The sequence below is a fragment of the Trachurus trachurus genome, assembly GCF_905171665.1.
Source record: "Trachurus trachurus genome assembly, chromosome: 4".
NCBI classification, from domain to species: Eukaryota; Metazoa; Chordata; class Actinopteri; order Carangiformes; family Carangidae; genus Trachurus; species Trachurus trachurus.
The window spans coordinates 21,351,221-21,367,748 of NC_139898.1; the positions used below are offsets into that span (position 1 = coordinate 21,351,221).

A 16,528-nucleotide genomic window follows, 5' to 3' on the forward strand; every position below is an offset into this window, starting at 1 on the left:
GAGAGGTCAAGGTCATCCAATCTGTCCAATCCTTGTGTCTGTGTGTCTCACTGCCACTCTGCTTTGTACCACCTGAAAATGTCTTAAAAAACCAGCTGGTATTTTCAGTAGGCTACATTATGCCAGTTATAGCTGCCAGTATTATGTATGGCATTAATTGATATATTTTGTCCATAGCCTAATTAATATTAAATATGGAAACTGGAAATAATAAAAAGCATCAGTCTTTTAATGTTGTCTGTTTTGTGTTCTTTTATGTAAATTTAATGAAGCATAATATCATTTTACACATTTAAGTAAGTGTGATCCTGCCAGTTTTGTGTGTATTTTATGAATGTGGGAGCTCATTAGCGCATTGCTCTGTAACAGGCCTTGGCACAAAACACAGTGGACAGTGATCTGGTGATGTTGTCATTCGTGGTGTTGGTGTAATCGTGTCGTGCTGTGCCACATCTCATTGTCTCACATCCAGGTTCACGCCAACGTGTCTTTTCAGTCTCCAGCTTGTCCCTGGCTTCCCTCAACCTGGGAGACAGCGACAGCGCTCACTCTGAGAAGAGAACACCAAGGTGAGATGTTTTCATTGTCTCTGTGTCAAATGCAATAATAAAAAAAACAAACTTAAATGCCAGATTCAAAGTTTAATTATTCTAGGATAGTGGTAGTGGGATATTTAGTTTAGTAAAGTAGTGCTGTCATCAGTTAGACTGGACATGTGATGTGGTTATTAGCTGCAGAAAGCTTCACACAAAACCTGAGAATATCTTATGAACTTTGATCTTGGGTTGATTTTTAACACCAGTCTTTAGTTGTGTATTCTTCATGTGCATTAATGTTGATATTTTCTGACTAACTGACTTCCAGACTAACTCCCATCCTCAGATCTAACATCTCACCTGTATTTTTCCTATGTTCCTGTCCTACCACTTTCTTTCCTGCTCTTTCACACATGTCAGAAGTGCTAGTTTAGCCTCTGGCAGCCTCTTCTACTTTCTGAGCTCTCCTAAACTGAGAAGGAGAAGGTTAGTTTCTGCCCCTCGGTTCACGCTGTCCCACGAGCCCAATCCTCTGCTGAAACCCTGTCTCCTCCTCACTGGGTTTTATTAAGGATTGAATAGCACTTATAGTAACATGTTTTATTTTCCTTCTGATTGACTTCAAAAGCACGGATTTAATGCTTTTAGCAGCACTGCCATCACAAAACATTCACTTCTCTTTTTCCACATCACCACCCCTCTGCTGTGCCTCCCACACCAATTTACACTCGTTTTTCTGCTCTGTTTTTTTCTTTCAAAGTAAACTGTTTAACTTTGTCTAAAGCTACTACACCACAAATAAGTCCTGTAGAACACACTGCTTAAAACACCCATCTTATCAAGTCATTTAACATTGTATTTTTTCTTAAAATCTGCCAGTAGGGTATTCAGCATCAGGATATATTCAAATCTAAATTGGACTCCAAGAAAGTTAAAATGACTTGTTAATGTGGACAGTTTATATTATATTATATTATATTATATTATATTATATAAAATGCACCACAAACATGTCAGCAAGGACTGGCTTTAGTTGCTCTTATTGTAATGTTTCCCTGCTTATTGACTTTTACACAGTTATATACTATAATTAGATATGTGCATTTTTAAATGCATTTTAGTGGAATAAGTGGTGTTTGCTCTGTATATTTGCAACCTACTGCTTCACAATGATGCTAATGTACAGAGAGGACACAGCATCCAGTTGCCGTCTGCAAAAAAGAGCAAGTAAACACGAAGTGCTGCACTATAATTGATTGATTGACCTCTTTCAATGACCCTCAGTGCACCAGACTGCTTCACTCACTGCCTGTGCTTGCAAGCTTTGCTGCTTTACTAGTTACTGTTCGGCTCTCCAGCCAAACCAAGTCCAATCTCAAACTGTGCGCTGAAACAGTACCCTCAGTTTCTGCCACAGTAAAGGATAAATAAATATGATGTAGACAGGGTGGGAATGTGACACCAGCCAACGGTCAAATTCAGCTGTTTTACAATGGCTGGGTCGGTTCTTTTTTTGGAGCTGGCTCTGTTTATAAAAATATCTTGTTGGCTTGTGAAGAGCACAGTTTATTTCCCTGCCCTGCCTACAGTATAATTTGCTGAGTGTTCAGCAGCAGCATCCATGCAGAAAGGTGAACTAATTCTGTGTGTGTGTGTGTGCGTGCGTGTGTTCTAGGCCAGACTCTGCAGACGGCCTCCTGTCCCCAAGTCGCTCCAGCAGCAGGAATGGAGAGAAGGACTGGGAAAATGGATCCACAACCTCCTCTGTGACGTCAAACACAGAGTACACCGGTATGTCAGCTAAAAAAAAAAATCCTTTTTCATTCAAATTAACATAAACATGCTAAATCACAAAATTATAACCAATGTTTTAAAATGAGTTTTGGATTTAATCCATTATCTTCTTTATTCTTAGCTTTGATCTTAAGTCCACTTGTCTGTGGTTTTCTTGGGCTGGCATCCCTTCAACGTAATCCAAAATGTTCTAATGTGCTCTTAACGCTGCATGTCTAGCTCATATTCCTTTGTCCCACTAACCGGTGAGACAGAAAAATGCTACGGGTTGAAAATCTTCATAAATGATTTATCAAAAGAAAGAGCAAAAAAAAAATGCGAGGGAGGCCTCCCTCCCTTGACATAACTAGAATGGTTGCCATGACAACAGTCTCATCCTGACGTCTGGCTCCCCCTGTTTTCATCCAGGACCGAAGCTCTACAAAGAACCCAGTGCCAAGTCTAACAAGCACATCATCCAGAACGCTCTGGCCCACTGCTGCCTCGCAGGCAAGGTCAACGAGGGCCAAAAGAACAAGATCCTGGAGGTAATGGAGCTTTTAACATTTGTTTTATACACTGGAGAGGTCAATGGGTCCCTGGTGGCTTTACTGATAATGCACACCATGTACCCTCAACACCGTGGATTGAAATCTCACAACTTATTTATTCCTGTCTGGTTTTAAAAGTGTACATCAAAGGCACATACGCTGTAAATTCAGTAGCAAGTATGTCAATAATGGTGCAAAGTGGAGTTGTTTCACAATAAAAGTCCTCCAGTGAAAAGTAGGATTTTGAGAAGAGTTACTGGAATTAAAATGTGAATGACAACAGTATTAAAGTTCAAAGAAAAAACGGTGAGTAATGGTAGGACATTGTTGTGCTGATTTTTCTTTTCACAGGTATAGGTGCATTAAGCTAGAAATAAAGCCTTGTCAAAATAAAAGATGTGGTTCCCTCTGCTAAAGAGGGAAATAAAGACTGTACTAAATGATTTACAAATCATTTAGTTGTTATTTTCCACCAATTATGTAGTTACAAGGATAGGATGTTTTTGCAGAGAGAAAACACTTTAAGTCTGAGGTATGGGTAAAATGTGACCAAAACCTTATTTTTATCCCTTTAGCACACATGACCTTCATTCTGTATCCAATTTTCTCCCCTGACTTTAACAGGAAATGGAGAAATCAGAAGCCACCAACTTCTTGGTGTTGTTCCGTGATGCTGGCTGCCAGTTTCGCTCTCTCTACATCTACTGCCCTGAGACAGAAGAGATCAACAAGCTGACAGGCATCGGCCCCAAGAGCATCACACGCAAGATGATCGACGGCCTGTACAAGTACAACTCGGACAAGAAGCAATTTAGTCAGATACCAGCCAAGACCATGTCAGCCAGCGTGGACGCGGTGACGATCCACAACCACCTCTGGCAAACCAAGAAGCCAGCCACCCCTAAAAAAGTAGTGCCTGCCCTGTCCTAATGGAACTTGGTACCCCCAATCATCACCATTTTCCCCCTTTGAATGGAACATACCCATTTCAATTTGCACTTCACTGTACATATCCATGAAGATTCAAACACCTGCAATGCCAGTTAGATGAATGCATATTTGTCTTTTTTATGTCTGTTTTTCCTCTCATTGCATTCCTGTCCCTGTTGTTTCCTCCTTACTCTGGACCGAACATGATAGGACTCAAAGATTAGGAGCAACTGGAATGTACGCCACTGTTACAGAATGATGTAAATGCTTACCACTTCTGTGTTTTTAGAGATTGTCACGTTTGAGTCAGTTTTACGAAGGCATGTATGAGTGTTCTTCTTGTTTCCTATGTGCCAAATGTCAAAAAAGAGACAGTATGAATGCTAGGACATTTTACGCGGTACAGTGAAGCACTGAATGTTTTTAATTCATGTACAGATTGATTTCTGTTTGCGTTACCCTGTTTATGTGTGGCCTTATGCTCGTTTTATTTCTAGCGTGTGCGAGTGCAATGAGATGGTTGTAAAGCAGCGTATATACTGAGGCTTTTTTTTGTATTTGGAAGAACATGTTTTTTCTTCATCTCTGTGGGTAAAACAGTTTGTATATTAAGGGCCAAAAAAACTAATTGCATACAGCTAGTATTAGCCACATGGTACATGTGTGTCCAGTTCAGCAAAGCCAACCGGTTTAAGCTTTTTCAGAGCCTTTTTTGGGAAAGTGATTTTAAAGAATGCAGGACGTTACTCTAGATCACTGGTTCTCAACCTGTGGGTCTGGACACCTGCAGAGAAATTGAGCTACACAATGTGTGGAAAAAGATATATTTCTAATATACAAATGTGCTATCATGTTTCTAATTGTAATACATTTGTTTTTCTTGTAAGTAGTTACAACCTTAAAACGTAGTCTGATAATTAATTAAAACTGCCTGACGGTGAAAATAAAATCATCCCATGTAGCATGAGAGTTAACCTGAGGGGTTACACAGAGGCATCGTCGTTTCACCCAAAAAGGTTGAGAACCAGTGTTGTAGATCACTTTGCTGCTGGTTCACAGCAGGTTTGTGAACAAATAAAAACACAGTGTTATTATTTCTTCTTTATTTTTGAAATGCTGCCTACTGCACCACGGAGTAACTTTGCAGTATATTATTATATGACATATTGCCCAATCACACTCTCACCCACTGGTATCAGGAACATGACTAAAATCCAAGACATAATGACACCTAACAAGTTCTTTTTATATCAGGACTTAAAATGAAGTTGTGCTAGCACAGGCTTGACAGTATTCAAGTTTCACACACTGCTCATCTTAATAACGTCTATACCCATGAAGCTTTAAGGCACTGCAGATCCACCCAGCACCAAAACGTAGTTATTATAGTGCATACACAAAGTTTAGATTTCTGATTAGATAAAAATCACTAGCTCTGTTCTTAAAGAAGCCAGTCATAGATGAGTGAGGAATCGTCTCACTTAAAATAACCACATGGTTACAATTTGGCTGTGTCATTTTCAACACATCTGTGCATCTGTTGTTCTTTTTTCACACAAATGTGTCTTAACCCTATGTAAACTATCTGAGTGTGTATTAACAGCATCAGTCGCCTATAAATGGAACACGTCCTTAATAGGCCAGGAATATTTTAGATTTTTTCTTTATTATTAAGAGAATGAATCTCACAGAATAATGCAAGAACAGAATAGGGCAGATCCTCGTTGCTGCATACGGGTAAGAGACTCGCCACAGGGTTTCACTGGTGTCAGTGTCATGTTTGTTTTTTTTTTTGTCATGGAATGTCAAGTCAACACCATTCGCAGGTCTGTTTTTCAACAAAACAAATTTGCTAACATGGTGCTTTGCTTTCAACTGGGGATAGGGATGGGGTATTTATGACCAAAAGAGAGCCTATACATGTATTTGAAAATGTAAAACAATATGACAGAGTTAAGATGTGTTTCTCTGATGTTTAATTGGAAGGATTTTGTCCACAGAAAGCTCTGTCCACCTGCTTTTGGCTGTTTAAGGCCAAGGGAAGAAGATTATTTAAAGTGTAATGATATTGTACAGTGTGTTCATCTGTGCTCATACCTATTTACTATGATGACCCCGTTTTGTTTGTCAGACGCTGTGCTGTCATTCAACATATTTGCTGAACATGTAGTTTAATTTTTCTTTTTCTTTTTTGCATTTAATAAAGTTAAGCATGGCCTCAGCATTTCTGTGGTGTTCACTTTAAAACTAGACTAACTTTTAAAAGTCTAAAAGTTATTTGTGGCAGACAAAATGTAAGAAAAGTAAGCAGAATTACTATCAATATTAATTTATTGATTGATTCATAGAAGGGATTAAATTTGAGAGAGGTGTAGCAGAACTTGAGGCAAAATTATCACAATTTACTTTTTTGTCTTTTCTTTTCTTTTTAAATTTTACATAAAAGACTCAAAACTGATCCTTGGGACAGAATTAATGTGGCATAACATCGAGACCTCCCAGCAAATGAATAGCCATTTCAAAGTATTATAGTCTATTAAGCAAACTGAGTTATAATACTGACTAGAGGGCGTTTTTATACAGTCTATGGTTTGGACTGAAAGAGTGAGCTTCTTCTTCTTGGCAGTGCTTTACGGCCTCTATGTGCGTTGTGTTGCACTGGAACTTGGAAGAAACAATGTGCAGTCAGTGGAGGCTGTTGAGTTGACGAGCTGATCAGAAGCAGGTGTGCAAGTGGTTTGGCGGGAGCAGCAATCCGGGAGGCCACGCCCAGCAACACACACACACACACACACGGACAAAGACAAACTGGGGACAGGAAACACAAAGATGGAGGGAAACAGCGGGAACCCAGGGTAATGAGGGAGAGGGAGAAGCAGAACATTTGCTATAAATCCCGACTGACCGAAATTGTACAATTTAGGCAATCCACCATTCCGCTGATATTCTGACTAAATACCATAATTTAATGGCATTTAAAACCAGTGGTGGGAATTTACTCAAGTAGGCTAGGCTACTGCTCTTTGTTCAAATTTAAAGGGCATTAGGCCTACCTGACATAAATACCGTATTTTAAGTTGCCACCACATTTATTGGTCTAGCCTTTCCTACTAGCTATAATTTAAATTAGCCTACAGATTGTATTCATTAAAATCAATCCAGTTACTCCAAATGGGCTTTAAGGTAGCCACTCAAGCATTTTGAATCTGTAGAGTATTTCTATGTGGTTTTAGCCTAGTCAAATATTTGTGAATTTCCTCCCAAATGTATTTCAGTCACAAAATTTTGCAATATGCTACAGTTGGTGAATATACTGTACACTGTATACACATTTAAATAATAGATTTTTAAAAATAAGCATTAGTCATGGTGTAGTCGTCACTTGTTTTATAATCAGCCTATACGTTTTTAATATGCCCGTGCATCACCTGAAAGTTGTCTGTCCCGTGCAGTGGGTGTGGCCACGTCATCGCTGCAGTTGATTGGACGTTTTGCGGCTGCGTCCGCATGGCAACGGCGAGCTGTGTACTAGAAGAATTAAGGCAAAGAGCGGCTTTCTGGAAACACAAGTAGACATTTCAACATCCACAGAACATTATTCCGTCTACTTCTCCGTCGACACTGTCAGATTTGGAGACTGCAGACCGCGCTGAGTGGCTTTAATGCGGCGCGTCGTTGGCGCAGACTGACAGGTGAGGAGTCAGCACGGATTCACGGTGGCGTGTTAGCCCGGAGTGTACCAGTCCTGCATGATACCCAGATACCCCGTGTACCTTGGAGGGAAAATGAATGCTATTATCCTACATGTGTGTGTGTGCGTGTGTGTAACACTGGGCTGCTGCTGTGAGTGCGGATGAGTGTGCGCTGTGTGCCGTCATGCTCAAGTAAACAAGGTGTGTCTGAGGATGTCAGGTTTGGGCCGCAGACCTGCTGTCACATCCAGAACCAGAGCTGGATGTTGTTTTATTTGTAAGTGTGTGTGAGTGTTTGTGTGTACGGGAGCTAACAGGGCGGTGTCACCGGCTGCTCTGCCTCCAGCACGGACACCTGGAGACAGACATCACTGCTCATCTCAGCCTTTTTTACATAGACACAGGATGAGAGCATCATGCATAATGCAGAGCCCTTCATCCTTTATTGTAGCTCCCTATGTGATGCTCCAGTGGTTAACCATTAATAGGCCAGCCTGGAGGACTGCATCTTTAGATATCCTACCAAAACAGTTTGTAGTAGGAATATTATGGTGAGATTAAACACAGCACAACACAAACAGTGCAGTAATGCCCTATGCACAGCACCCTGGAGAACAGTTTAATCACACAAGGTCACTTTAAAAGTATTATCAAACTCACAAATGCCATAGTCACAATAGGAGCTTTACAGAAACACTATCCTTTGGTGATGCAGCAGTTAAAACATAACCACAGAGTACTGTAAACTCACTTCAACCTTACTGTTGTGGCACGCAGGCGTAAGCTGTTGTGTAGAAACTGAGTTAATAAAAGACATAACACATGGGGTAATAAATGATGTTGAGAAGAGCTGAAACACCAGTAGTCCCTGTAGGAATATTACAGTAATTGATCCACAGCGTGTTGGATGTCATTAACATTGATCTAAAACTGTTCCGCTGCCAGGGTACCATTGCCACATCTCCATCACACATTGTAAAAGTTCATGTTTTGTATGAAGTTCTGTTGAATCAATATTTGTTAAAGAACATCTGTTTTAGTGTTTACAATTTTATTTGTTTTTGGCTGTATCATTTTAAAGGAATGAGGACAGCATTTTATAGTTGATGTTTACACTAATTTTAGAATGAAAGTCTCTGAATTTAGGTGGTGAACCTTAAAAATAACAGTTTATTTTCCCTACTCTGTCCTGATATTCCAGCCAGCTACAAGCTGCCACCACAGATCTGTAATCATGACGGCAGACGAGACGATCAACATCAAGGAGGCGGAGGTGATCAAGGTGATGCTGGATTTCCTCAACTCCAGGAAGTTGCACATCAGCATGCTGGCCTTGGAGAAGGAGAGCGGTGTCATTAACGGGCTTTACTCCGACGATATGCTCTTCCTCAGGTGCATTTATAGTGTATTATCTTTATACAGTTGGTTGACTGTTGTGTTTTGACTCAGAAATGTGGTGGGAAATGAGAATGCGATGCCTCTTAAACTATTGGCTGCTTTCAACAGGCAACTGATACTTGACGGTCAATGGGAGGAGGTGATGCAGTTCATCCAACCTCTGGAAGGAATGGACAAGTTTGACAAGAAAAGGTGGGGGAAATAATGTGGGGGATGATTCTCACCTGATTTCTTTAAGCATAATATTAGAGTTTTTTTTAATTTAATGTTTTTTTCATCAACCATTTACTGACCATAGTTTTAGGAGGGGCCTTTGTTTGAGTGTGTTTTGTATTTAATGTTAAGCAGTTATGAGGAGAGTAGAAGACTTAAGAGAAACTCAACTTTATAAGTAAGAATAATATTGAATTTCACTACAATCAAGTTGCTTGTTTGTGTGTTTTTTTGACATACAATATTAATAACAGCATTGGTGACATTTTACATTACTGGTCACTGGGCAAGCTTTGGCAGTGAAGTGGAGAGTGGTAGCCTCGGGAGCTAAATCAGGTCACATCCCAGTACTGTACTGGCATGGGTACATCATATAACTGGCAGCCTCTCAGCAACCACCAAAGAGATTTTTCAACTCAGTTGTCCTACTTAAATGACATAACCAGTTTATCAAAATAATCCAGGAATTATCACCTGAAGGTTAATCAATCCATGTACTGCACAATATAAGTGTAAATACTGAGATTTGTGTTTCCAGGTTCCGCTACATCATTTTGAAGCAGAAGTTTCTGGAAGCTCTGTGTGTAAATAACGCCATGTCTGCCGCTGAGGACCCTCACAATGTATGGATATATTCAGTTTTTCACAGTTGTCAACAAAAAAAAGCCTCAAATTTAGCTTGACATGAACTGATTTACCAACAGAAATCTACTTTTGAAAACATAAGCATGGACACTCTACAAACCAAATGAATAAAAATAACAAAAACACACCTCACCCTCAGAAAGAGCATTAACACAGTACTCACAAATCCTCTGTAATGTTATTCCATCTACAGCTTGAGCTCACCATGCAGGCGGCAGTCAAGTGTCTCCACAGTCTGGAGGATTTCTGTCCATCCAAGGATGACTACAGCAAGCTGTGTCTTCTCCTCACCCTGCCCCGCCTCACCCACCATGCAGAGTTCAAAGACTGGAACCCGAGCACAGCGCGTGTCCATTGCTTCGAGGAGGCGTGTGCTATGGTGGCCGAGTTCATCCCCGCAGACAGGAAGCTGAGCGAGGCAGGCTTCAGGGCGAGCGGGAACCGCCTCTTCCAACTGCTCATTAAAGGGATTCTTTATGAGTGTTGTGTCGAGTTCTGTCAGGTAATATCACCTCTAAGCACTGAGAGTGTTACAAGGAAACTCTACTGGTGTTTGATGTTGCATTGAAAAGTTAATGGACCGATTTGTGTTTTTCAAAACCTTTAGAGATAGAATGGTAACACTTCCTGCCACAAATCCCCTACTTGATATAGCAAAGTGCCATAAAGTAAATTTCTGTCTGGATCTCATTTCAATCATAAGTTTTAAAATTTGTGATTGTAATCTTGCATTCACTTCAAAACCATCAAGGATTACACAAAAGCTCTACATTTTCTGTGTGTGGTGTTAACAACATTGTTTCTGTTTTCTAGAGCAAAGCGACTGGTGAGGAAATCACAGAGGGTGAGGTGTTGCTTGGTGTGGATTTGCTCTGTGGGAACGGCTGTGATGAACTGGATTTATCGCTGCTGTCCTGGCTGCAGAACGTCTCTCCTGGTGCCTTTTCATGCGCCTTCCAGCAAAAGGTCCTCAACATCCACGTGGACCGGCTGGTGAAGCCCAGCAAGGCAGGCCACGCGGACCTCCTGACCCCATTAATCAACCGTCTGTCTCCCTGCCCCACCTCACCTTTCCGCCAGAGGCCTCATTCAGCCGACACATACATGTCCAGGTCTCTCAATCCAGCTCTGGACGGCCTGTCGCATGGTCTGGCAGCGCAGGATAAGAGAGGCATGGAGGCGAACGCCAAGTCTGCTCTCAGTCGGAGCCTCGTGGAGAATAATGTGCATCAGCAGGATGATTCACCTGAGAGGTAAACTGGAGCCCAGCTGGGACAAATGGTTTGTGGTGTTAGTTGTAAGCGCCTGAAATAACAGATACGGAGTTTAACCCTTCTGCAGCTACAATAGCTTTTTTTTTTTTTTTTTCAAAAGCTTTCTTACTATCTCCCTCTGCATGTGCACCTGCAACCTCAGGCATTAAACCCGGTGGTAGACCTTTTTGTATGCCACAATGTGTAGCTCTATTAATCCCATTAGCCCCACTTAAACAGAGACATGGTGCCTCAGCTGTCACTTCCCACAGTGCTGCACAAAGCAGCTGAGTGTTGATGGACGTAATAGAATCTAAAGCCTCCACTTTATAATTCACTAATTTAAATTCATACTAATACGCTTTATGAAAAGAAAATTCCTCCTGTTATTTCAAGGTACTTTTACTAGTAGTGCTTTTGGAAGTAATATAGCAGATGTTTAATCCTAAGGAGCTAGACCTAAATGTTAATATAGACACTGTTCCTAAGAGCAAGTTTTTCCATTTTCAAATACAATGTTCTCCATAATAAACCCTGATAACAACAATATCAAGGAATTTTAACAGGCTTTATTTGATTTTGTTTGTTCATTTTATTTTACTATGTTTCCTTGATCCACATGACGTTTCCCACAAACAGCGCTGCATCAGCTACTGTAAAAGAGGCTGATACAGCACATGTACGCTGCATGAGAGCATTGGGTTGCCAGCTCGCTCTGGCTCCACCTGCAGGATTCTATGCTGCAACTACAACTTTAGTTGTTCTTCAAGTTTAAACACAACTTAGCACATTTTACACATTGTGACACTGACATTTTAACTTGTTTGTGTTTTTTCCTCCCTTTTGCCGCATACAGTAATTAGTGAGGGTTTTTGAATTGTGTTGTATTGTTTTTTCTTTCTACTTTTAATGTTTCATGATGTTAAAATATTGCGTATGAATTTACATAGGAAGCAGCCACAGAGGCCGGATGGACCAAACACCACACGGACACCTCTGACCCCTGGGAAGGATGGTGGGCCGCCCTGCAGCACAGAAACAAATGAGGTAGTAAAAACTGAAACCTAGCAGTACTTTGTTGTATGTGTAGTGATATATTATAGACCTTACATCGACCATAAATCAATGATTAGGGCAAAGATATTCCATACATGCAGGATTGTACTGTGTCACCTTTGGTTACTCAGGCTAAATTGGTTTGATGACTTTTGAGGATTGTAAAAAGAAGCTGGGGTTGTCTGTCTGGTCACTCAGTATTCAAGAGATCTAAAATAGATTCCCCCTGAACTTGTGGACCTCCTTGCCTCCATGTGTTGCACTTCCTCATAAATCCTTCCCCAACTCTATACCACGCCTGTACAAGGGGCACTCACGCCCTGCTGACCCTGTCTTAGTGAAAGGGGTGGAGGTCATGGGCACTGAAGGCAGATAATCCTGTTTGATGTGCGGTCACACCTGAGATGGCCTGCTGCCGCTATCATCGCTCATCTTTATGCATCCCAGGTCCCATCTAGACAAGTGAAGTGGCTTGAGATTAGATAGTTGTGCGTGTGTATGTGTGTGTGTGTGGAGAGGGAAAAGTAAAGAGAGACTAAAGTGTAGACCCTTTGGATATAATGAGGTCCTTGAAAACTTTTTATGGGATGGATGATGAAGGACAAGGCCCTGAGAACTTAAAAGCTGTCAGGACTAGCTCTTGGGAGAGTGTTTGTGCATGCGTGCGTGCGTGCGTGCGTGTTCATTCACAGGGCCTGATTGTGGCTTTACATAACATTCTTCTAAATTCTTCAGTAACAGTGTGTTCACATGTTGATGCTTGCTTTCTGTGTGTGTGTTTGTCCAGCGATGTGACTCCACAGAGCACATCCAGGAGTTTTACAGGCAGCGTCTCCGTGTGCAGCAACATCTGGAACAGAAGCAGCAGCAGAGGCAGCTTTACCAGCAGATGCTGCTGGAGGGGGGGGTGAAGCCGCAGGACGGTACCCAACATAACCTCACTGAGACTTTCCTCAGCAGGTTAGGAAGGCATAAGAAAAGCTTCAGCGATGAAGGAATAGTGACTATAACACACTGAACGTCTCAACTCAAAATGTTGTCTTTGTCCAGATCCATTCAGAAGTTGGAGGAAATGAATGTTGGCATTGACCACAAAGGAGATGAGGTGATGACACATCTGGGCCAGCAGTGGAATGGACTGACGGGAAACGGCACCTCTAGTCCCAGGACTGCCAACACCCGCCAAACTCCAGATACAGGGGTGCTGAAGGACAAGCCAGGTGGTGTGATTAGCAGCACCCCACTAAAGACTGGGAACCATGGTTTACCTTCCCTCAGTGAGTCTCCAGTTCCTACTAGTCATAGGTAAGAGTCTGTCAACTGTGCAGTTCATCAGCCGCTACAGAAACACCAACTTCATAAGAGTAATCTCAATGTTATCCAGAAATGAAGTCATTTAATATTTATCAACATGTATTTTTGCAGTTAGATATAAACAATGAACTTGTGCATCTCTTTATGTTTAAGTGCTGAGAGGATCAGAGCATCTTGTCCCACGGCGCAAGATGATTCAGGCTGCTCTACAACACGCAGTACACAAGAGGTATACCTAACTGCCAACTAAACATTATAGTACAGAACTCAGTCAGTCTCCTTTTTACTTTATTTGTTCTACTTTACTTGCAGTTCCACATATTCTTATTGTAGAAAAGCCGTAAATGTGGTTAAAAAGACATTCTGAAATGTAGTTACATAGATGCCATTAATGTATTATAAAGGTTAGGTTAAACAAATCTGTGATGACAAATGATAATTATTTTTTCCCCACAATCTTCTTGTACAGTCGGGCAAGTCCAAAGCGCAGTTTGTGAAAGTCAACCAGCTGGAGGACACACAGGCAGTACGTGCTGTGGCATTCCACCCCTCAGGAGCGCTCTATGCTGTTGGCTCCAACTCAAAAACCCTGAGAGTCTGTGCCTACCCAGAAAGCCTGTCCACCAGGTGGGAGCCATTCACATTTATGTATGATTTCAAACCATGCTACATTCTTACAGCATCGTTAATAATGTACTTGGATATGCTATATGGTGAATTAGAACCAATCAGATGCCTCCATGAATGGTAACATCTAAAGTGGCTGAAGTATTTGCAGTGTTGTACAGTAGGTGTTTGTTATATAACTCAATCATGGCTGAATAAATTGTCTGGGTTTGAATATACTGCATGTCACGCCTTCCTGCACAGCTCTGAATCCATCTCTGTTGTGTTTTCTTGGCTCGTTCAGTGGTTCCGGTGCAGCTAAGCAGCCGGTTGTGCGCTTCAGGAGGAACAAACACCACAAGGGCTCAATCTACTGTGTAGCATGGAGCCACTGTGGACAACTGCTGGCAACTGGCTCTAATGATAAATATGTCAAAGTCCTGCCTTTCAATGCAGACAGCTGTAATGCCACAGGTACTGTTTTTTGTGTTTTGATTGTGCTTCAAGAAACGTAGAAAAAGTGAAATACATGTTGAGGCAGAGTAATACAGATCAGATGTTAATTTTTCTCCTGAGATTGGATTGGATCTAATTTCTCTACGTCTCTGTGATCCAGGCCCAGATCTAGAGTTCAGCATGCATGATGGTACCATCAGGGACTTGGCCTTCCTGGAGGGACCTGAGAGTGGAGGATCCATCTTGATTAGTGCTGGGGCTGGAGACTGCAACATCTACACAACTGATTGTCAGAGGGGACAGGGTCTTCATGCCCTGAGTGGACACACTGGTACGTTGGAAACAGTCCTGAGGGAACCATAGAGGTTTGAAATCAGTTTACAGATGGTTTATTTGGGAAATTCTCATACATAGACAGGTTTTTTCTAACTAATGCGAAACCAATTAATTCAGTATCATAAAAAAGGAGCAGTAAATATAGATACATTATAACCACTTAGGGTTCGTTTTTGATTAATCATGTGCTTAAGACTTCACCGTTTTGTTTGAACAGGTCACATTCTGACTCTGTACACATGGGGAGGGTGGATGATTGCCTCTGGCTCACAGGACAAAACGGTCCGTTTCTGGGATCTGCGTGTGCCCAGCTGTGTCCGTGTGGTGGGCACAACTCTGCATGGCTCAGGTGAGTCACGTCATGACTCACACGGCTCAAGTTTAGTCAGCCAGTTGTTTTGAAATGGCCATTTATCGCCACTCGTGCCCCACACAGGAAGTGCAGTTGCTTCAGTGGCAGTGGATCCCAGCGGCCGCCTGCTGGCCACCGGTCAGGAAGACAGCACCTGCATGTTGTATGACATCAGAGGAGGCCGCATAGTCCAGACATACCGGCCCCACAGCAGTGACATCCGCTCAGTGCGCTTCTCGCCAGGAGCCCATCATCTTCTGACAGGATCCTATGACAACAAGATCATCATCAATGACCTGCAAGGTAGCAACAACCTCACAAAGAGAGTGCAAACATTTGGGGGAAAAAAAACAAATTCATTTGTGTTAGATTTCTGACTATGCAATTTGAAAAGGTTAAACTTAACTTGTTGCTGATTAGATTGTGTTTCACATTTTTGTCAAAAGATAAATGAAGGTGCCACGGTGCAGTCAGTGTCAGTAATTGCCATGGTCATGTTTCTTTTCTTTTCTTTCTTTCTTCCAAGGTGACTTAACAAAGCCCCTCCCTCAGACAGTGGCAGGGGAACACTGGGACAAGGTGATCCAATGCAGGTGGCACCCCCATGACCGGACCTTCCTCTCCTCCTCTGCAGACCGAACAGTTGTCCTCTGGGCTCCGGGCCCCTGAGGGCCTGCTACAGAGACACTGGTTAAACAGCAGCACAAGCGTCCACGTACATCTCAACATGGGATCACTTACTGTTGCAGGGTGTATGTACAGTATGTGCGTTTGTGTCCAAACATATGCATACATATTGTGAGCAACAAACTGGTTATATGTTGGTCAGTTCAAAGTTACTGTGAAGTAAGTGTGGCTGTGTGTGAGAAACGTGACCAGAATTTGTGTGTGCAGTCACTTTAAAAATGATGTCTATAATTGGTTTTGTGGGTGTGTTTGGGTGTGTGCCTGTGCTTGTGCTTGTGCGTGCACACGCGTGTGTGCCTGTGTGTGAGAATGAGTACTATTGTATATGTATTGTGAGTATGTGGCTGTGTGTGTGCAAGCAAACATGGCATTCTAGTAATAGACATGTGTGTTTGGTTTTGCAGTTTTAGTGTAATTAAAATTAAATTCAAAGAAAAAAAAAAGAGAGAACATTTTTCAAATGCCATGAGGAAATGAGAATCTTTTATTGTCACTATTTGTGACATGTGAGGTTAAATATTTACAGTGTGTGTTTGCTCAATACCTTTCTGCTTTTAGCTTTGTAAGTAGAGCATAAAGATTGAATGGCAAAGACGTACTTAGACTGTAGAGATGACTGATGATGCCTCGCATGAGTGAGCTCACTGCAAGCACACTTTCAAGTTAGTTTTAGTTATTTTCTTAAAATGCCAAACTTCACATAAATCAGCCATAATCAGAGCATGGAGGT

General features: G+C 41.7%; 2 protein-coding genes across 2 annotated transcripts in view; both read left to right on the forward strand.

Moving 5' to 3' along the window:
* The window catches only part of camsap2a (calmodulin regulated spectrin-associated protein family, member 2a), a gene marked incomplete at both ends in the record, with an annotated part of 43,787 nt that extends 39,997 nt beyond the window's left edge, over window positions 1–3,790 (forward strand). Inside the window, 5 exons of the mRNA XM_083969781.1 lie at window positions 473–569; window positions 957–1,022; window positions 2,212–2,327; window positions 2,739–2,857; window positions 3,485–3,790. Of these exons, the coding sequence (XP_083825907.1) occupies window positions 473–569; window positions 957–1,022; window positions 2,212–2,327; window positions 2,739–2,857; window positions 3,485–3,790 (704 nt within the window). The remainder of the gene's footprint in view (window positions 1–472; window positions 570–956; window positions 1,023–2,211; window positions 2,328–2,738; window positions 2,858–3,484) is intronic.
* Window positions 3,791–8,716: 4,926 nt separating this feature from the next.
* LOC310984358 (WD repeat-containing protein 47-like) lies at window positions 8,717–15,780 on the forward strand (the record flags this gene model as incomplete). Its single annotated transcript, XM_083969549.1, has 15 exons — window positions 8,717–8,874; window positions 8,989–9,072; window positions 9,632–9,716; window positions 9,932–10,240; window positions 10,552–10,991; window positions 11,942–12,038; window positions 12,835–13,007; window positions 13,098–13,352; window positions 13,515–13,590; window positions 13,831–13,988; window positions 14,272–14,441; window positions 14,584–14,754; window positions 14,977–15,108; window positions 15,196–15,414; window positions 15,638–15,780. 15 exons carry the CDS (start codon window positions 8,717–8,719, stop codon window positions 15,778–15,780), a joined length of 2,670 nt encoding a protein of 889 aa, XP_083825675.1.
* Window positions 15,781–16,528: the final 748 nt, after the last annotated feature.